At 41.7% G+C, this 22,156-nt stretch overlaps 1 protein-coding gene across 3 annotated transcripts in view; it reads right to left on the bottom strand.

Annotated features, from left to right (window-relative positions):
• Positions 1 to 772: 772 nt before the first annotated feature.
• Positions 773 to 22,156, bottom strand: part of PPRC1 (PPARG related coactivator 1) — a 34,686-nt gene continuing 13,302 nt past the window's right edge. For all 3 annotated transcript variants that reach the window (XM_075612400.1, XM_075612401.1, XM_075612402.1), the window contains exons 2-14: positions 20,512 to 20,661; positions 20,207 to 20,359; positions 19,701 to 19,787; positions 16,152 to 19,380; positions 16,011 to 16,064; positions 15,107 to 15,164; positions 14,049 to 14,116; positions 12,423 to 13,284; positions 7,634 to 7,801; positions 6,632 to 6,689; positions 5,635 to 5,756; positions 3,317 to 3,468; positions 773 to 1,687 (exon numbers count right to left, since the gene is read on the bottom strand). In XM_075612400.1, coding sequence (XP_075468515.1) covers positions 1,584 to 1,687; positions 3,317 to 3,468; positions 5,635 to 5,756; positions 6,632 to 6,689; positions 7,634 to 7,801; positions 12,423 to 13,284; positions 14,049 to 14,116; positions 15,107 to 15,164; positions 16,011 to 16,064; positions 16,152 to 19,380; positions 19,701 to 19,787; positions 20,207 to 20,359; positions 20,512 to 20,661 — 5,265 coding nt within the window. In that variant the 3' untranslated portion in view covers positions 773 to 1,583. The remainder of the gene's footprint in view (positions 1,688 to 3,316; positions 3,469 to 5,634; positions 5,757 to 6,631; positions 6,690 to 7,633; positions 7,802 to 12,422; positions 13,285 to 14,048; positions 14,117 to 15,106; positions 15,165 to 16,010; positions 16,065 to 16,151; positions 19,381 to 19,700; positions 19,788 to 20,206; positions 20,360 to 20,511; positions 20,662 to 22,156) is intronic.

The following is a 22,156-nucleotide window of genomic DNA, read 5'->3' on the forward strand; positions in this document are numbered from 1 at the left end:
ACTTATTCTACTTTCCAACTAATACAAATAAGTCAAACGTTTTGTGAAATACCAGAAAACAAATTCAAGGTGGATTTATTTTCTATTGGAAACATAAAAACCGAGGTATGCATGTAAATGGACTAAACATTGGCCTGATTACCCCTTGGTTTTATCTGCTCATCCTTTCCCTCATGGTGCAGTATCTTGGCACAATTCTGCTTGTTTCAACAACACAGGTTTTAATACAGTAATTTTCACTTCTAAGGACATACATTTCCAAATGCCATCAATCCCTGCTTGGGCTGGCTGTGCAGAAACAAGTCGTAGAGGTTATCGCTGCAACAATACTGTTCTAAAGGGAATTAAGTTTCTTTGACTCAGTGTATTACACCTTATTCCACCCCGTGTCAAAGAAACCTTGCGATTTCACTTCTAAAAAGGATGCACCTTACTTTCATTGCAATAGACCCAAGAATCAGGATGGAAATCCTTTTAATCTTTAGATTTGCCATTCAAAAAAGGAACAGTTTGAGTATGAATGTGCAATTACAGCTTCATTTTAACTACAAGGTAATTTTACCGTTCCGTTTGTTCTCATTTGTTGTGTTCACAGAACGGCAAATGTGCCTGTTAAGGATCCCATCGCTGCCAGTCAGGTCTGCAACTACGTGACCCTAATAGCAGGCAACAATCCCACCTACCTTGCCAGATTTTCAAGGCTGATAAACAATCGTGTTCAAGTTACTTATGAAGACCAGAAGACGCATATTCAAAAAGAACAGACACAAGATATATTTCATATATTTTAATGTTTTTGATCTGCATAGCGATTTCTCATCATACAGTATCCTCATGAATTTTAATTTCCAGAACGCAGATTAAACACTTTGTTAAATAGGTTAGAAAAACAAATGTCATAAAAAAAATCTAATTGTCTTTAACCTTTTTTTATGATTTTTTTTTTTGTTTAATTACAAAACGGCACTTTGTTAAGAGCAGCTTCATGCTTCTATTTAGTGAATGGCCATCTCCAGTGTTCTGAGGTAAAGTCTTTTGGTTATTTATACATATATTTATATAAAGAGTTGGGCAATATACAGATGGGACAATAATTCTATATTGAAATTTATTGCGATATCACCATCACTCAAGGTAGTAAATGATGTTTTAAGGACAGTTATTGACATGCAATGTAGGATCAGTCAGCCGCATAAAAGGCCTATTTGCCAATGTAAGAGATCCTGGTACCCATCCATCCCTCTCCAGTCCTCAATGATAGCAGCACTCTCCTTCCCCTGGAGGATCAGTTCGCCCCCTCACCCTTAATATAATTTCCTCGTGCCATCTCAGATGTTCAGTGATTGGCGTGAATACCATTAATTTGTAATAAATGTTCTAACTAAATAGCTTCCAAATCATTTCATTTAACATTTAAAAAAGTAAATATCTACATCACAATAAATTTCTTAATATCGTTATCATAGATTTTTTTTTTCTATTGCCCAACCCCATCTTACACACGTGTGTATATACATATATATTGTGTATATATAAACACACATGTTTGCCTTTTGTTTGAAGAGCGTTGCTTGGACCGAATGTTACCTCCGGTGGCTTCTCTGCGCTTGTTTCAATAATGTATCGAAGTCAACAGATTCAAATTTACTCTTCATGGATGCTGGATCAAAATCATGACGGTTAGAGTCTGGTAAAGAATATCAATGAAACTTTATATTTATGGGAACAAAAGTGTCACACAGAATGAGTACATAAAAAAAACCCAAAAGATTAATTGGTTAAGATCCCTACATTGGATAAAAACATTCAGACCAGTCTTGTTTTGCAGACATCACTATCCAACTCATTCTTTAGTTGTTAACATTTTAGTATTAACTAGCGTTGCTAGCAAATGGTAAAACACAGTGCCACGTAAATGGAAAAGTCATATAAGCACATCCGTAAAACCTCAGTTATAGGATTGTAAAGGCACTTGCTTTAGATGAGCTGGTACTTTGTCTCCCACATAACAGCTACAATTCCCACCACATACTAATGATGTGTGGTCCAGTAGAAAGTCTATTTTTGCCTGAAAGGTTTATGAACCACAATGTTAAGCTTATTCTACAAAACTCTTCAGACTATTGAGATGCCTGTATGTTTCCAACTATTGTGGGCAACTTTTAGAAACATGGCTGTTCTGTCACCGCCGATTGAGCCACCTGTGCTCAAGTTGGGATATCCATAATACCTGGCCTGTTGGGGGGGTACTTGAGGACTGGCGTTGGGAACCCTTGCTCTACAGCATCTCAAACATTTCTTGCCAATCCTTTGTTTTTCTAAACATGGCAGCCCTCCCCCTGCTGTAGTTGACAATTAGTTTTGGGGTTAATAGATGGGGTTAACATGGCTTGTACATGTCAATACTCAGAAATAAAAACCAGCACAAAGAAATTATTACTGCCTTTACAGTTCGACGGTTTGACGGTTTGACTAGTATTCGCCGATGGTACGGAGATTCTGTAGCCATGCCATCAAGCATTTTAGGTCATGAAGAAAACACATACATGCGGTAGCCTTATTTGTATTGTAGCTGTAGTCTCAAAAGTGTCTAACAAGGCAAGCTCTACCAGGGCTTGGATGCATAAAAATAATTGGCTTTTGTTTTTTTCAACAAACTCTTTAAAAATAAAAATTTTTAAAAAAAAATCTGCTAAAGGAGAACACTACATTGTTTCTACCAGATTATGGAGGCGGTGCATGTAGCAAATTAAAGCAAATCTTGTTTTTACACTGTACACCAACATAATAGCTCAAACCTTCTCAAGACAGTAGAGAGAACTAACATTTTGAGGTGGTTCATGCTGGCAGGTGACCTGGCGGAAATGCCAGCATTTTTTAGGGTTTCACAGAGTGATCATGAAGTTTAAAATAAGTGCCAATTTAGAGTGGCTGGATTACCAGTATTTGAGATGGAAATCTGCTGTTTGAGTGGTTACGGCCTCCATTCAATCTTCCCCTTACTTGGCAAGGACACCGGCTTCAAATCTGAACTGAGCTTAAAATCTTCCCAAGCATGGGGATGGCCCACCCTAGCCTAACTTTCTAACAAACTACCATCAAAAAGCAAACTATTGATAAGTAGTATTGCTGAGGCTCGGGATCTGGGAATTAAAGCCTGTTATAGCTTGCTCTGTTACGGATCCAATGAGTTTTGGGTGTGGAATCACAAGACATGTAAAGGCAGCGCCACATATTTAGCAGCCTTCAATTGAATAATTTAAAAACGTCTCTATTGCCTTTACAAGTGAAAATAGTAAATACAAGGAATACTTACCAAGATCCGCGTAATTACTTTTACAGAATTGTCTCCTGCCACCAAAGCAAAGGTCAAAGGGCAGCTCATCTGGGAGACGTAGTTTGTGACCATTCTCTATGGCAGAAAAGGCTTCCCCGGTGTACCGGTATGTGACAAACCCATAGTTATCACTGACAAAAAGAAAGAAATGACAAATCAATGTGGTGATGAAACACAGGTACAGAAAATCCACCTAGAGGAAACACAGAGGGACAGGTCGGCTTGAACGCTACTCAGCATCCGAAACGGACTTCTGTTTCAGTTCTTGACTACTGTCCCCTACCCACTTTTATTGCAGGCAGACACCGTGCCATCAACTTAAAGAGCAGCAAATCTAAAAAAAACTTAACATGCCACACATCAGTTCCAAAGTGCAGGGAAATCGTTTCAGGCGAGGAAAGTGCAGCCAACACAACAAACAATTTCTTCAAACTGCAGGACCTTTCATCAGGTCCTTATAGGATCTGAAACATTGTCGTCTTTCCACTGTTCTTGGCTGTCACAGTAAATGGAGAATTACATTATGAACCTGTGAGTAGAGATCTATTTTGTACCTCTGTCCTAGAGGAGACCTGCACTGTGAAGAAATTGTTTGTACATTTACTATCCCCATGGTAAAATCAATAGTATTTTTTTATATCTTCTAAAACACTCCTGCAGTGTACAGCACACTGGAGGTATTCTTATTCTCATGTTTAACACCGGAGCTGATTAAATTGAGGTTTGTGGTTAGAAGCACCTCTGCATTTAACGTTTGAGTTTAGCCGACAGCAACCGTTTTGGATGTTGTCTGAGTGTTCTTGTAATAGTTATTGTCACAGACCGCAAAAAAAAAAAAGTAATCTGTCTAGCTCATTGAAGATTACCAACCAAACGGTATGTAATCCTACATGCTTTGTACTACAAACCCCACCACGGTATTTAGAGAGCTTCTTTCTGATGAAGCCATGCATGGGCAGGGTTTAAATCAGCATGGTTCCTGGAGAAATATACTCTTTGTAGGTAAGGATACTGTGTCACACATACAGTGCAAAATCAGATCTCACGGTTTAGAGAGCTACAGAGAAAATATCTGATCGACCTCTTGTTATTAGGAGCAACCCTGGAACCATGTGTGATCACTGTGCTGGGCACCGATTTGGATATCCATTATACATAAATAAACCAACATGTTTATTGCTACAGGGGAGATGTGATTCAGGTCTGTTCCTTGGCTACTGTGGAGTAGACCATCTGAAAAGAAACTAGATTTTTTTTGTTTTGTTTTTTACTTTTTCAGATCACTTGGCTCTTACGAGACACAAACTGGTAAAATTACAGTCTCTTCACACGGACAATTTTGTGGTGTCTAAAATTGTTTTGCAAACTATCAACTATGTTCATGTTGGGACATGAAAGCAACTTGTCTATTCGTTATTAGTTCTGCCAGACTGTTTAATAGACTGAAAATATTGGCTACATTTTATTTTTCCTTTCTCAAATGGTGCACAAACCTGTAATGCAGGGGTAGGTAACTCCAGTAGTCAAGGGCCACCAACAGGTCAGGTTTTCAGGATCTCTGCTTCAGCACAAGCAGCTCAATATTTGACTGAGCCAGTGATTGAGCTACCTACGCTGAATCAGCAATATCCTGAAAACCTGACCTGTTTGTGGTTCTTGAGGACTGGAGTTGCCCACCCCTGCAATGTGTAACGAGAGGGGCATGGAAGATAAATGCATTTATATCTACTGCGAAATAAGGCGATATCAGTATTACTGATCTTACATTTCTGCATTTAAATAGCTTCCAGGCCAGTGGCTTTGCACTTCATCCTAAGGCAACCTCACCCACCCAATTTTTATGGTGGACCACTACCCCAAAAAAAGCTTGACTGGGCTATTAAGAACTTCATTAGACCTTGATTATACCAGAAGCCGCTGAGCGCCATCTTGATCACAGAGCCTTGGCAGTGAAGGAGAGGAGACAAGGAGGCGCATGCGTGGCTGTGAGCGGTTCACCCTCATTGGCTCAACCGCTCACGTGAAGCGGCCGTCGCCTGCCTGAAACAATTTTGAGAAACTCTTCAGGAGACGGCAGCTCCAGCCGGAGCTCACGCCGCTACAGGTATGTATTTTGGCCACACGGCTTCGCGTTAAGCGACGCAGCCTGCGTTTTTTGGTATTATCAAGGCTTTAGACTATTACTATACAGCAGTGCTTCCAGTAGTTTGATCAATTCCAATGGGCAGAACACATATCGTGCTTGCAGAGTTAAGCAATAAGATAAGGTGGTATCCAAGCAAACAACAAAACCTTACCCCTCCTCCCGTAGGTGAATATTACACTCCTCTATGTCACCAAAAACAGAGAAGCGACGTTTCAGCTCAGATTTCGTCATTCGACTGTTGATTTTGCCGATATACACAACTCTCCTTTCTTCCTGCAATGCCAACATTATTGATTATAAGCAACTGTCCGACATGTAGCAGCTGGTACGCAATTTACTTTGGACCATACAAACTATAACATTAATTGTTGAACATGATAAAGTATGGCAATTTTATACATTTTAATGGCAATTTTATACATTTTAATGAAGGACAACTGCAGAGAGAAAATAAGCCAGACTTCGTCAAGGGTCTGTGCCTTCCAGGACAAAAGTGAAGGACCGTGGCATGTTTCCACGAAGTACACCAACGCATTGCACAGCTGTGTGTACCAGGCCTAAAGCTACAATCCTTCCAGCCAATATTTACCTGGGTTGTTACATACATGCATACTGTTTTATACATTTACCTTTTCAAGCAAAACAAAAAGCTTTGTAGGGATTTTACATTCATTCTTTATCCAATGTATTTTGGAGATTGGGGTTTGTCAGTCCTCAAAACTTGGTGAATTGTTTTGTCCACAGTTGCATTGTAATTATGAAGCAAGCAATAGTCAAACAGAAGCAGGTAGTTGATGTGCTTGAGTTCATATTGCAACAAGTCAAACTTACTTTAAGGGTGATCAGATCTTTAAAAAGAAGCCAATTACAAAGTTGTTTGCATTCATTTCTTTTATCAGCTATGCGTAATTGCCCCATAAAATGACTTCCACTTTAAAATTCTTATAACTGACAGATGCAGAGAAAATTGCATTTCTTGTGTCAGGACCAACAGCGTTTTACCTTTCAAATATTGCTGCACAAAACTGAGAAACTTTGTGCTGCATTTGAGAAATGGTTGCGTCCCTCAATGTAGCAAAATGGTACCATCTCCGTGCTTCCGTACAGAAAACTGAAACCCATGGAGACTTATGTTGCTCAATACTTACTATAGCTCGCTCCTTGTGATAGATTTTCTGCTGTTGATCGTTTTCCTGGGACTCAAACCTGCCAAACCAAAGCAGTGGTGAAGTTGACCACACAAACATGTTCCCAAGTTCAACCCCCTATTGTACTAAAGGGAATACAGAGTAAAATGTTACAGGTGCCAAAGGCAGCGAGTGTTACTACATGATACATTTGGCAAATGCAACCGGAAGACTTATTTTCTAGAATTTTGTTACAGGATAACAAATGGATGCCAACCTTTTGCTAGAATGTCTCCCAAACCAAGAATAAACAATTTAGCCAATCTGCTGCCACACTATATTTTCTTTACATTAAGGCGACATAGCAAACAGATTAGTAATCTTGGCTTTTAGTAAAAATATAAAGTTAAGAATCACACACAGTGATCTTTAAAACATCACTACACTAAATGCTCAATATAAAAAGTGGGTTTTTACCCATTTGCATGGATTCAGCGATATAACCTTCTACCAAGCTATTCAGTTTTTCCTGCCCAGAAAAAGGGAGGATAGATTAAAACAGGGCGGGTTTATTATAGAATACAGCAGGGCCCTGTTATATGGCGGGTTCCGTTCCAGAGGCCCACCGTATAGTGAAAATCGCTGGAAAGCGGATGCGTCGATTTTCAGTGCTGCGCATGCGCAAACCAGCATTTTCGCCGTTCTACGCATGTGCGACCTGCGAGCGCAAACAGCGGTCTGCGCATGTGCGCCGGGCGTACCTGCCCTTCTGCGCATCCGCGATTTTAAATTCAACATGGCGGCCCCCTTCTCGGTGCCGCCGTATCAGCGGATCGCCGAAAAGCAGAGCGCCGAGTAGCGAGGCCCTGCTGTACATATTTAACGAACAAATGTGCATGAACTGACATGACACAAAGACAGAAACACACGTAAAAGTAGATTGGTTACCCTACTGTACTGAAGCAGACAAGCAAATCAAAGGAGGAATCTAAACTAGACAATACGCTCCTACTGCTGCTTTACCTCCTGCTTCTGTACCTCCGGTGGCATGGTGACCTGGAGCGTGAGCGAGACTGGCTGGAGGACGGTGAGCATGATCGGGATGAGCAAGAGGATGACCTCGACATGCTACTTGAACCACAACTAGACTGTGAGGAAGACCGGGAGCTATGACCACTTCTAGACCGATACCTGTGAAAACAAATATTGGAAAGAACATTAACACCCAGGCCATAAAATACATAACACTGTGCAAGGCCAATATCAACTTTTTATACTCCGACACTACAAAAAGATCCTCTATGCCCACACAATTAGAGCATCTTTCTCATATGGGCCACAATTGTAAAGCTACCGTCAGGCCTAAGGCCAGGTCCCCGCTGGCTACTGCTAGGCCCGCTGTGGCGGACGCTGCAGGGACAAGAGCCGCCCCACAATGGGGCCGGGGCCGCTGCAAGGTGGTTTTCAGGGATACCCGAGTTTCAGGGATACCTGACAATTGAGCTGGCCAGGGCGGCGGAGCGCTAGGCCACGGCCTCCGGCAGTTCAGCCAATGAGGGCGAACCTGCCGGCTGACATTACGGCTGCGCCGCCCCCCCCTGTAGCTCACTGCAGACCGCGGGACTGTGCTGCACGTGCCGCCAGCCTCGCTGATGCGCGTGCAGCACAGGCAGCGGGGCCGCAGCCTAAAGCAAAAGGGATGTAAGGACAGTGGCATGTTTAATGCACTTGTACCGGAATAGTCAAGAATTGTGGCCACTTGCCTTGTAATCCCTAATTTTAGTGATCTAAAACAAACTCTATTTAGACCAGGGGAGCGCAATCTTTTCCCCTGCACCCCCTACCGGCTGTCTCCTGCTCTCCGCGCTCTCCGCTCCCTACCGTTGTTCCCAGTGTCTGGACGTCATACGACCCCGTGGCGTCATTTGACGCCGCGTTGCCATGGCAACGCGTCTCCAGGTGCCGGCTGAACCACGGTACAGAGGCCTTAGTCTTTGGGAAGCGTGCAGTGCCTCTAAACTCCGCGCCCCCCAGTTTGCGCACAGCTGATTTAGACTACAAGACTGTTTGCCTAGTGTGTGAGAACAATGCTACCACAACTACCAATCAAAACAAATATTATCTTATTATCTTATACATTGCAACTACAGCACTGAAACAGTCCTGAATGTTCACATCCAGCAGATGAACAGGATCGCTCATTATAAACCATGTTGCGCAGTGTTTTGAAATTTGACAAGAATTGTAACGCGCGCGCACGCGCACACACACACACACACACACACACACACACACACACACACACACACACACACACACACACACACACACACACACACACACACACACACACACACACACACACACACACACACACGAGTTAGAGTGGAGTGTATATTGTTAAGCATGTTCTTGAGTGCATAGTATAGACCACACTACCTAAATTTAAAATTTAACCTTTAATATCAAGTACTTAAAACATATATTACCAAAGTGAAAATGTGATGGCGTTTAAAAATAAATTAAATAAAGTAACTCGTGCAGACAGGCAGTCTCTAATGTTTAAATGCTCCAGTATATCATTAAAACTTGAGAATAATAGGCTACTAGGGTGCACACAGCCGGAGTGAGCAAACAAGCCCACCACTTCACTGATTAGCCTAATAAATAGTGAATATCGTAGGGGCTATTAATATCATTGATTATAACTTGATACTGGCAGTATGGCCTCCCTGAGGAAGCTCCGTAGTAGGAGGGAAACGCGCGTTGGACGCGTGTTGATGATGTCAGCCCCCTTCATGGGGCTATTTTAATACAGTACTTGTCAGCCGTTCACTAGATTAGCCGATATATATATAAAAATAGGGTAGTGGCAAGGCAAGGATTTCTGGAGTAGGTCAAGACCTGATTAGGAGGCCATACTGCCACTTGGGGATGCACCTGTTCAGAGTAGACAAAATGAAAAGGATAACATCTATGCGACTGTAAACGAGCGAGAAAAGCCCTACTAACCGGGGGCACAAAGAGTGTTTGTACCACAAAAGTTCCTGGCGCCCATCATTTCTATCTTTGCTACCCAGCCGCACGAATCCAGCACCCTGAATAAGGTCACGCCTTCTGAGTGGCCAATAATAGAGACACCGATTTAAATTCCCTAGGGACCGGGGCAGGGAGGGGGGAGACACCCACAATCAATTTCCTGTCAGTGAAGGTAGTATATTTCCTGTAGTGTTTTAGTTATATAAAATATAGACACGATCAGACCAGCAAAAAGGTAGCCCTAGAAAGAGAGAGGTAAAGTACACACAGGGCCAAAAATAGATTTACCCATTCAGCCCTCTGGAAAATAAAAGGACACCCACTAATATGTGTTGAAATTCTAGCCTTAAATACTTTAATTTGTCTGAGCTACAGTTTTTGTTCTTTGAAAGGTTGAACCTAGAAATAGACGAAGAAACAAACAAGAAATTCAGCTTCTAAATAAGTTATGCACGGGTGGGGGGGGGGGGAGGGGGAAGGGAAGGAAGAGAAGCTACATTTTATCTGGGACTTCTGCCAACAAAAAGCTTTGCCCACTTCCCATGTACCCTGAATGCGTTTGAGCAATCACTAGAAAAACTCATGGTTTCTTCAATGGTGCAGTTTGTGGCAGAGGAAATCTAAATTTTTAAGCCCAAATACATTGATAGGTAACTTGGCAGCAAGAGGTTATTGTCCCTATGACCAACTTAGAAAGGAGTGCAAAAGGGATGCAGAAGGTGCATGATCAGAGACCTCAGAAAGGTGGCAGCTTCAGAGCTTCCGGGAAGAAAAAAAAAGTAAATTAATGAACAATTGAAGTTTTTCCTTTAAAGGCAAATTTTAATCTACAAAAAGAAAGCATCAACTAAGCCTGGTTTTATTGCATCACTGAAGGAGGTTCCGGCGTCTAAGAGCTTGAGGCAAAAGTTAATCCATTAATAGGCTTCTGTAGTCATATTCAATATTACAATTTAACCTTTGGAGCTCTGCAAGGGCGGGCAATGCATAGCTATGCAATATATTGTCATCCGATGCTTTGCCGACACGGCTAGTACTGACAGGGTTAACATGGCAACACCGTGACATAAAGAAAGTTGAAAGCTTAATTTCCAATTGGTCAGAAACTGAGTAAAACAAGTAGTCATGCCGATGAACCCTGGATTGGCTCCTAATGGAATCCTAGAGTTGGTCCTAGGCAATGGAAGGTCTTGACATTCTTGACATTTACACTTGGCATCACCATAGAATAAAAACACGAGTTTACGTCAAAGCCATGCCAGAAAGGGGCGTCTCTGTTGGGGGACGGTCATACTGGCAGGGGGCTGAGCTGTAACGTCAGTAAGATCCTCATCACTTTAGAGGGCTCCTTTCAAAAGTGGAAAAGCGTTAAGTGGCTTCTGATTGGAAGGGGGAAGAGTCGTAGCAAGCGTCTTAGAACATTAAACGGAGAACACAAGATCAAAATAGAAACTGAATATTGACGTGAAAAGGTCCAATGCAATTACTTGATAGCTTTATGATTAGCTTCAGTTCTGCCTCGTACAGTTTTCCTGAACAAAGGAGTCCTGACACCACCATCAGGCATCAAACACCTCAGCCAAGAGTATCCCAAAAACATACGGCCAGAAAATTAAAAATACACAAAGACACCAAACAACTCTAAACCTAAGTAACAAACACACTCAAGTTTCAGTTTCTAGCAAAATGAAGAGAAATAGTGCAGTAAAAGCATGACTTATTGCAAAGAAAAACCGTGAAAGAGTCAGCTAGGAGTCGCATGTAAAAATGTTTCAGAAACACTGGCTAGTAGTTGGAAAAAGAAAGCCTATGATTTACAATCTTAAAACAATATGGGCGGAGAAGCCCAGTTTCCCGAACACAGACCATGAGCACAAAGCATTTGAACTTTTTCTTGGTGGTGAAAATTTCATGCAACAAAAAGTTGGGGCTGAACTTGGCAACTTTTCTGGAATCAAGATAATAGGAAAACGGAAAGTGGCTAAAGTTACCCAATCATATCGCCGATTTGAAATTATTGTCAAGTTCAATAGCGGTTTAAATGTGTTGCAATCAGAGGCCAAAACCTTTACCCACCCATCAGCATTTTCAAAGTTGAAGTGATGAGGGAGAAGTGAAAGTATGTTTAGGAAGTCACTACACGATAAAGGTAAAATGAAAGTAACTTAGAAGTATAAAGGACAACGGTAGCACTGGTTGTCTTTGTACTCCAATTAAAATCTCACAAGTGAAAGTTTACTAGGGCTGATGAAAAACTACCAGGGATTCTTGCCAGAAGAAAACCAACAACTGTGAATGAAATGAGAATGGAGCCAATGCCACATATGCACTTCTGCTACCTTCTGATGAGGAGATCTGGGTATTCCAGACTTATTTATATTCAATTTAGCAGAGATTTTTGTGTATATATCTACATTTACACATACACAAGTTTCTTTATGTAACAAATATACATATAAAAAGGTGCAGCAGATACACAAATGATATTTTGCAGACATTGTTCTATTTGGATAGTTTTCCATAAACTGCTGGAGGAACAATCACACACTAAACTATTAACGCTGTGAGCCTTATGGTATGTACTATTTTACGCATCCAGAACTTCACAATACTCCTAATCTAGTCCGAGAATTTCCTTGGCTCTGGAGGGGCTTTGGTAAGGGCAGCATCCAACAACTAAACATTAAGATCTAGATTTCTGTCTCTGAGGACTTATTTTTGTATTTTATGTAACTAAACCTAAAGGGTTAGATTTGGACAATGCAAGACTTACGTTCTTCTCCTCTTTGATGGAGGGGATCTTGAACGAGACCTTGGAGAGGATGATGTCGATTCACTGCCAGTTCCAGAGCTACAGGAACGACTACAGCTGGACTTCCGGCCTCTCCAACTGGATCTTTGAGGGCTTGGAGAGCCCTTGTATTTTCTATAGCAGCGCAAAGACCTCCGGGGAACAGAGGTATTTTCCCTTTTGACACCAGTTCTGGTCTCCTCAACCTCACTTCGACAAGGTGAGGAGTCTGGAGACATTAACACTGAATTGGGTGGTCTTTCAACAACATTCTTCTCCGTTATATCATTAGTCCTATGGTCTAGCTGATCTCTGAGATCTTTCCTGATATTTTTACAGGGTGGCTTGGACTTGACAGAACTACAGGGGGTGCTTTGGTTGGTGACATTCAAGGCATCAATTGATGTGGGCAGCTTCTTGCAGACCTGATCTTGAGGTCTTTTATTGAGAGACACAATGGGCTTTATCATAATATTTTGATGGTGCTTAACATTCCAGCGAGACCCTTCTTCACAATGGGAAGATGGGGCAGGTGGGGAACTTTCAGCTTTGGACTCAGTGACTGGACACTGCTCAGGCCGTTTGATAGAAAGAATGCAGTAGTCATGGTCTCCTGAGGCCACATGGACAGGTGGAATCCCCGTGTTAGAAGCAGGCATGAAATTCCTGCTTCTCAGCTTACTCTGTGGCAAGGGTTTGGCCTCAATGAGCTTTGTGGTCTTAACTGGTGAAGCATAAGTTCTTTCTTGCACGTTTGCATGGAGAGGTTTACATTTTCCAATCAGAGACACAGCAGTAATTGGCTTCCACAGCTGATGTGGTGGAGTTGCTGGAGGAGTCAAACCTTTAAGATAAAAGAGAATGACTGGTTTTTAGTCGGACATGTAACAGGAGGGCATTGCTAAAGCAGTAGTCTGAAGTTACACATAAGCTTGTGTGTGACCTTTGCAGGCATTTGTTTTCTTCCTCTGCCCAAGTTACTATGCATTAGATTGAAAGCATTATAGTGACAGCAGTCTGTATCTCCTGCTAGTTGTGCTGCATAGACTGGGTTCTACAGAGAAAAAATAATTGTGTAGTTCCCCCCAAAAAAGCACTCCACATCTTAAAAGCTTATTTATATCAAACTATGTTCCCCTGGGCACGAATACCAAGATAACGCACAAAACGAAAATATCAACGAATGCCAATTGTAATGAGCAGATCATCATGTTGGCAAATGATACATGATTGTGATTTAATGTGTAGGAGAAAACATTGTCTAAGAAGGACCCGGCTACTGATCTTCAGAGGGCAACTAGAGAACCTTCTTATTGGAAGTCAACGAGAAAGTGAATCTTGAAACAAGTCTCTTTCCCAGTTATAAAATTTGCATCATAAATGACCAATCCTCTGTTGTGAAGTGATGATGTACTCTGGAGAGATCAAATTAGACTTTAAACCTCTTCAAAGGCAGAAAGGCCAACACCGTGTTACACAACGCAATATCCCTGTCACAGTGAAAGCGTTCATTAGAAAGACCAGTGATTGTGTCACCGAGCAAAAACAAATTAACCTTACAGATGTTTTAATTAAAAAATTAGCTTAAAGCATAATGCGTGCACTTACCGGCTGTGTTAACTAACTCAGGGGCCAAAAGTCTGTCAAGAGTATTCTTCTCTGCTGGCTTCTCAGAACTGTCAAACACAAACAAAAACAACAAGCCATTTAACGTCCCTGCTCACAACAGAAAGGAGGCCTTCAGGGTAACTGTGTGGAGGAAAGCGGTGATGTGAAACTATTTTAGCATTTTTCCATCTTTGGTAGTATGCACCCGAAGAGGCTTTCGGTAATAAACCTAGCGCCTGTGAAGAACACGGCGGGTAGCTTGTGCTTTCCCTTCATCTTTACATGCACGTAAAGAGACAAAGGAAAAGTATAATTTGTTTTACACAACTTTACCAGAACATAATTGGCAGGTCACAAGGGAAACCGTACAAACAGTTGGACACAGGGGACAAAAATACCCTGTCAATGGGCATTTGGGCGGGATCGTGGAAGAAGAACTGACATTCTAGTTCTGCAGCAGAGATGAGACGGAAGATATAATCTGCACACCAGAAAGTGGCAGCCGAGTTGAGGGGACAAGGAGATACGCTGATCTCCCTCAGGAAAGCTCCTAGGTCTCTGCGTACAGCAGCCAGCTGAAGAGCCTGGGCAACTTGTCGAAATGCTGCTGGCCTTTGCAAATGCCAATTATGCCTATGCTTGGGGCCAGCCTTGATTTGTATGAATGGCAAACATGTTAAACAAGGGTTACAGATTAAGGGATTGATGCATGGGGACGTTTGCTTTATAACTATATACACAACATAACGCTTGATCTTGTTAATCCAAGATGGGTTACTATTGGAGAGGAGAGTTCAGATTTTTGGAATCGGACACGCTGAACCATGACTATCCAAGCCAAATTTAGCCTGATGTTATTGGCTAGATTTTGCTTGGATTTTTAGGAGGTTACGGGTGTTGGATTTCAAAAATATAAACTTGTTCATGTATAGTTACAATACGTAATACACAAGCTGAATGCATGACTAGCAAGAAACTAGTTTTGAAGGTTGTTGGCAAACAGGTCCCGATGTATGCATTGGTATGTAGCTGTAGGGTAACTCATCTTTCATACTTACCCAGAGCTTCCTACAGCCAACTTAAAGCCAGGACTTGGTGTGCATTGTTCATCTTTAGCTGTAAAGAACCAAATGTGTTAAACTGCAAGATAAGTGAACAGGGAGCTGAATATGGAAATGTGCAGAGATATTATGTACCTCTACTGTCAACTGTATTTTTAGACAATAGAACCTAAAACATTCCCCAGCCTGCCTACTGTTTTGGAACGCACTTCCTGACCAGTGTGGACAGCAAATAAATGTATGTATAAATACATACACACCATATACAGTACATACACTTTTTTTTGGAAGGGAGATGAACTAATACTATCTGCAAAATAAGTGTTTATTCACCCTTAAAATATTTAACAAATCAGTTAATCATGTAACCTAAATCAAATTATTTGCATTAAGAACAAAGAACAATTGAGTTAATGTGTCAGAAAAGGTCTTCTAAACCGGTATTCTGCAAAAAATTAACTAGGACAGCCTCCACCATTTACATTACACGTAATAGGAACCACTGTAAGTTTCTCTGCACTGGATGGAGACACTTCCAAGCTCTCCCTATGGAACACCTCTAAACCTAATTTTCATTTAGACACAGCTGGTCTTCCAGTACCCAAAACATGTAGTTAACCAGTTAAATAGGTACAGCTGGAGGGATGCTATATTCCTTTTCTAAAATACATGTTGCAGACCCATCTGTTCCTAATTTATAATTGCTGGTAAAACAAGTTACTGCTACCTAAGCACATTCCACCTCCAGACAGAAAGAGGCGGTGTACTATCAGAGCTGACAGGTTTATGTCAAAGGCAAGAGAACAGTCACTGGTTTGGAATATAGGGGACAGGAGGAAGCGTCTGACAAAAATCAGAACTTAATGAGAGCTTTGCTGGAAAGTATATTGCATGTGCTTACCTTCAGACTTCTCAAACTGCTCCAAGAGGCTGGTTAGATCTGATGCTTCAATCCCTTTATTTAAACGGAAAGAAGAGTAATTGAGACGTCTAATATTGATAACTTCACTGATGTAGCATACCAAAGCCTAACGAAACTTGCCTTTTTCCACAATGAAGCTTTCATTCGGACCTTTGTGGAGATCTGGTGCAGATAAAGCGACCTGTAGGCTTCTCTCAGCTGTACCAACTTCTTGAGCAGGTGTTGCAAGAACAAAAGCCTGGGGTTGTTTGTCATCCACTGTTGAGGATAATCGCACTGCTGCAGGTTTATTTACCGCCACTTGGTGCAACACTTCAGATTTGATGGTTGGAATTGCAGCACTTGGTTGTGGTTTTTCCAGAACTTTAGATGTTGGCGGTTTTACCAATGCAGATAATGCAGCGCCTTGCTCTTTAACTTCACAAGTGGCAGTAGCTGTCTCACAGTGTGTTGGTTCCACGGTAACCGAGGGGGTGGCTTTCTGGGTTGCAGCGGAGGTTGCAGAAGCTGATCCTGCCGATCCCAGAGTAGGCGCAGGTTTTACCTGAAGACCTTGCTTCCTCAACATTTCCATTATTTTAAAGACCACCTGGTTCGGAGATTTTAAATCTGGCACATGCACATTTGTCCCCTTTGGATCTGGTGGTATTTTTGTCAGGATCTGCGCTGCAGTTTTACCTGGAGGTGGGTCATATTTTCTGGTAGCAGAAATCACCTGTGCACCATGCTTTGCCATTTTATCCACCGATTGTTTAAGGGGAGTTTTACTCTGATTGATTATTTCTTTAGCGAGATTTAAAGATTCTAACATGTTTGTGTCCTTCAATCTAGAACCAGCATGGTCCGCTTTCTGTACTGATGCCCTATTTCCTTGTCCGTTGTGAAGCAAATTTCTCTGGCTTGTGCATTCAACAGGGGCAACATAGGGATGTTGAGGCATCTTCATACCGGATGGCACGTTTATATTTGTTGTAATAAAAGGACCCGGAGGAGCAGCACCAACAACCATATTCTGAGCAGAGCCCTGCGGAGGTATTCCTATTTGATGTAACCCATGCGGCATAGGCAGATTAGGCCAATAAGGTGGTGGAAATCCAGGACACCAGACCGCTGGATTAAAAGAATGAACTGGTCCCATTGCAATAGGAGGCGGGGGAAATGGAGGCGTTGGCCAAGTCATCACTGGTGGTGGTTGCAAAGGCATGGCATGTAAGGTATGAGAAAGACCATTTGAAAGATGAGAAACGCCTGGTAAAGGAGGTAGGCAGGGATAACCTGCAGGCTGAGAGGGAACACAAGGCCAAGCAGGCGCATAGAAGGGAGGTGGTACGTGTTGTTGGGTCGCCATGTTGAGAGGAGCAATGCCCATAGCAACATTTGAGCAAAGCACATCAACAGATTGTATTGGTTTCAAGGTCTCCTGAACTATAACAGGTGGCAGAGACATTGAAAGTGGAACACAACCTATCTTAGGCAAGGTATCTGAACACAAAGGTTTCTCAATCTTGTTTATCGGGCTACATTTCTCCTCTGGTAGAGTTGCTTTGATGGGTTTCAGGGATGCTGCATCCCTTCCGGGTACCATTAAGCAAGGAATTTCTGCCAGCTCAGTAGGTGGTTCTGGAATGGATGGCCATTTACTCCCCGACAAGTTTTCATTTTCTCTCTCCTCCACATTTGGTTTACGCTGCTGCACCCGCATCCTGTATTCCCTTAAACTTAGAGGCTTGGGTTTTGCATCCTTCAGCTGTGATGCACACTCTTTCTCTCCATCTCCTTTTAAAAGGTTGGTCTCTTCCACAACTGGACCATCTTTTAACTGGAGCTCCATATGTGTAGAAACAGGATGTTCACTACTTGATGTTGACATGTTCTCGGGTTGTGTATTTTTGTCACTTGGGGCTGTTTCTTCTTGTATCTGTTCAGAAACGGAGCTTTCATCTTTGTTATCACACACATGCACTTTCATACTACTTTGTGTTAAATGCTGGTCAACATCCACATTTTCCAAGGTTGGTTTTGACAATTTGTTTTCCACAGGCCCCTGCTTTTCGGCTTTTTTGCCTTTTTTGGTGCGTACTTTCGTCTCTACAGAGCTCTGATTCTCCGATTTACCTCTGGTCCTGCCTTTGGCCCTGGCCATTTTAGATGACCTGAGTTCCATTTGAGAATCCCTTTGAACCTGATCTAGTCGTTTTATTAGGAAATCAGACTCCTGCAATGAAGGGTTGCTTGAACGCATTGATACATGTTGGATGACTTTCTGCACTGTCCTCTTTTCAACCACATCTTGTGGCTTGTCTTCATTAACGGTCTTTTTTTTCCTTTTTACTCTTGACCTGGAGCACTTGTGTCCCTGAACTTTCTTAATCTTTACCTTCAGCCCCACCTGGTTCTTGCACGTATCAGGAGTAATACATTCTGGTTCATGAACATCTATTTTCACGGGGACTTGCTCTGCTTTAGCAATACTTTGATCACCCTTCTCTACAATATTTTCATAATTCAGTTTTACATTAACTGAGCCATCAGCTGTAGCATTTTCCAATGATTCATCCTGCAACTCAATTTCCAGCAATTTAATTTGTTGTAAGGTTTCCATCGGTGGTTTACCATCTTCATTTACTAATGAGGGAACAGGTAACTCATCTCCATTGTCCTGTTCTAATGACTTTTCAAGTGAAGTAAGGCCTCCATCTGTAGCCCTCAGAAAATGCTGGTCATCATTTATTTCCTGTACAGGAACGCACGGTTCCTCAGAAGATTCACTCAGGGGAGGTGGCTCGCATTTCAATTCAGAAACCAGTTCCTCCAAAGAGCACAGTGTGAGAATATTTTCTCCCGAAAGCTCTGACATGAACCTTTCAGACTGTTCCACCAACACAGGCAGTTTTATGCAACCGCCTTCGTCGTCCACTATTTCAAGCACTACAGCATTATTTTGAATACTTGCATCCATTTCATAATCTTCGGGTTCCAGGCATACTGTTATGGATGGTAAGCAATAAGGGTGCATATATTTCACCAGATCATTAAGGGTAACATTTTCTGTATTGATTATACATGGAGTACAATTTAAAATCTCCTCCTGCTCAAGTTCATTTTCCTTAGTTGCAGAATCAATAGACAAGTCTTTTTCAAAAGCTACAAAATTATTGCTGTCTTCAAATTTCTTCTCTGGGCTGCAGATTTCTTCCTCTTCTCCATCACTTCTTGGCTGCGTAGGCTCCTTTACCGCTCTACGTGGTAGAAATCCCCTTACGCTTCTATGTTTATTGCGCCTTTTTGGTGTAGAGCTGATACTTTCTGGAAACAGGTCCCAATTCTGACCCACAGAGCGGACATCAATCTGTCAAGGGGAGAAGTAAATTAATTAATAATGCCCACACGCTGTGGTAGAAGAGGCTTGCAAATAGTTGTACTGCCTTATTTAAGAGCGCTATAATAACTGAAAAGCTTTTTAAACTGTATTAGAAAAATATCATTTATATTTAGGTTCTAAAAATAGGAAGGGGAGAGGCTAAAATAATTTTTCTGTAATAAGGCAGTGGAGCGGAAAGTTTGTAAATAAGTACGGGTGCTCTTTACCCCACAGTACCATCAGAGTTCGACCCACTGCTCTTATTGCATGCTTGTAAACTGCTGGTGTTACCAAGAAGATCACTTCACCTTGCAACAATTAGCTGCTCGTTGTTCATCCATCGATACAAGATCCATTTCAGGGGGAGTACGGGACAGGCTGAGAAACTTCTGTAACTGGAGCATAAGAGGACAAAATAAGTGAAAGGAGGAAATAAAGGAGATACTGCAATAACAAAGATGGAAACCAGACTTGTTTATATACACATGCTCACGGCTTAACCGCGCCCCCTCCCCCCCCCAAAAAAAAACTTGTCTGGAATAAGTGGAGGTGATAAGAGGGTGATACTTGGTGCTGAAAAGGGGTGATCATTAGTTCTTCCAAAGTTACACCAAACAAAGCCTTATGTACGTATGTATAGAATTTAGGGGTGTGTGCGCACAAGTTTATTTATTACATACACATTCATACATTTTTATATTTATGGTCTATAAATAACTAACTATACTAGAATAAGTATATTTGCCCACACACATTTACAAAGGAAAGTGACAAATAATAAACATTGGATTTTTTTACTTCATGTTGGACTTACTGAAGAATTTTCACGATCTTTTGGCGACACCAGTAGTTCTGTGTCTGGAATAGTGTCAAACGGTGAAAGATTCTCATCATCAGCATTGTCAAGAATCTCGGTCAGGGCTGTCAGGAGTGACAGCTCATTCTCTTCATCAAAGTGACCTTTGTTCTATAGGAAGGGGATAGGTCAACCTCAGCATATTTTGCATCCTTTCCTATATTTGTTTAATGCATCACATCAATAGTCCCAAAAGCAAGCTTAATGTACATTAATAGCTCACATAACCAATACCAACAAGTTATAATTAGGATGTTATATACCGCTGCATGCGAGCCGTGATCCTCAATGATGGAAATGATCGAGTGGTCAATGTAGCTCTGGAAAGTGCCCAAGATTCCTCCTGTATCCATGGATGATAGGGTGAGATCACCCAGGCCAGAGCCGGTCTCATCTTCGTCCAGACCACGGCACTAAAGAAAGGATCAATAGATTTAATGTTACACTTTGCAGAAAACAGAAGAGAACTGCAAGCATTTGCTGAATGAGTTCGAAAGCAAAGCACCAAGTATGAAGTATTTGTGCCACAAACACTCACTGCATTAAAACATTCTTACAGCGTTACCGTTCGTTGAAAAAGATGTGAGTCAGTAGATTTGGCAAGCAAATACGGCTATTAACCAACATCTTTTGCCCGATAACAGTGAGCAGACTGTATAAATCACAAAACGTTACAAATATCTCTGGATGTAACATTTGTCCAAAAACTAGAACACATTTTATAGATTGCAGCAGAATTTGATTACTTGTCAACACATTTCATATAGCACTTTTTCCCCCCAGAAAGGGACTTAAAGGGCATCACAATGACAATATAGTGAGGTCGGCAGCGCTGCATAGATTTTTACAGATAGTCCCAGCGCCGAGGAGCTTACAATCTAGGTTTGGGGCCGGAGGTACAGGGAGATAAAGTGCCCAAAAAGCTGATACCGGGAACCAGGCTCCCCCTACTTTAAAGTCTGTGTCATTGTTTTGGGAGCCAGTGCTTTTACTCATGGAGACATACCATAAATAAATATTTTTTTTCTAGTTTTTTTTCTAGATGTTACACCTAGATACATTTGAAACATGAAGTAATGTTTTATACAGAGTCTGCGCCCAGAGATGAGGCAATACAAGACATAACTGTATCTACTGTACATACACGGACGGTCTGATCTCTACTCATGTTATCAAGAAACTCCTGTGCACTGGATAATTCCAACAATCTACAAGTCATGAATGACAAATGTTCTGAACAAGTTATCCCTTCACATTAATAATTTAAATTACAAGTGCTGTTCAGCCTCAGTTCTTCATTGCACTACACACACTATTCAACATTGTTCAATAGATCCCCCATGCTGGGAACCCATTGGCTGGTGGGACACCCGGGAAATTTCCTTCATAAGTCATGGGAAGCAGTAATACAGTTTTCATGTTGCAAAACTTGTTTAAGAAAAATGGAAAAATTATAATTGCATTAAAAAAAAGCCACGGTTCCCACCGTTAAAAAAAAAACAACAAAAAAAACAAGTATTTTAGCAATAAAAATAAAGTATAGCCTGCAATAGTTCTGCGCCATTTTATTTGCGACAGCGCACTTTAAACTCAACTTTCCCAACAACTGGAGAAAAAGAATAGGATAAGAAAAGGACCAGACTTCATTATGTACCACCATCATGCACAGCTATCTAATGCTCTAAAACACTAAATTTTTGTTAAACCCAGTTAGTGTCCTGTGGACGATGGACGTACAGCGCAAGTCATGAGCCGGCACGCCAGTGGCCCCTATGACATACCCTTTGTCATGGCACCATGATCGTTATGTAGAGGTGAGATAGCGATCTGCATTTAAGGGGACCCTGTCCTGTCGACATCCCCAAAATGACGTCAAGATCATATGATGGCTCAGATCAGGAAGTGCTG

Source organism: Ascaphus truei, chromosome 8 (genome assembly GCF_040206685.1).
Source record: "Ascaphus truei isolate aAscTru1 chromosome 8, aAscTru1.hap1, whole genome shotgun sequence".
In the NCBI taxonomy this organism is placed as follows: Eukaryota; Metazoa; Chordata; class Amphibia; order Anura; family Ascaphidae; genus Ascaphus; species Ascaphus truei.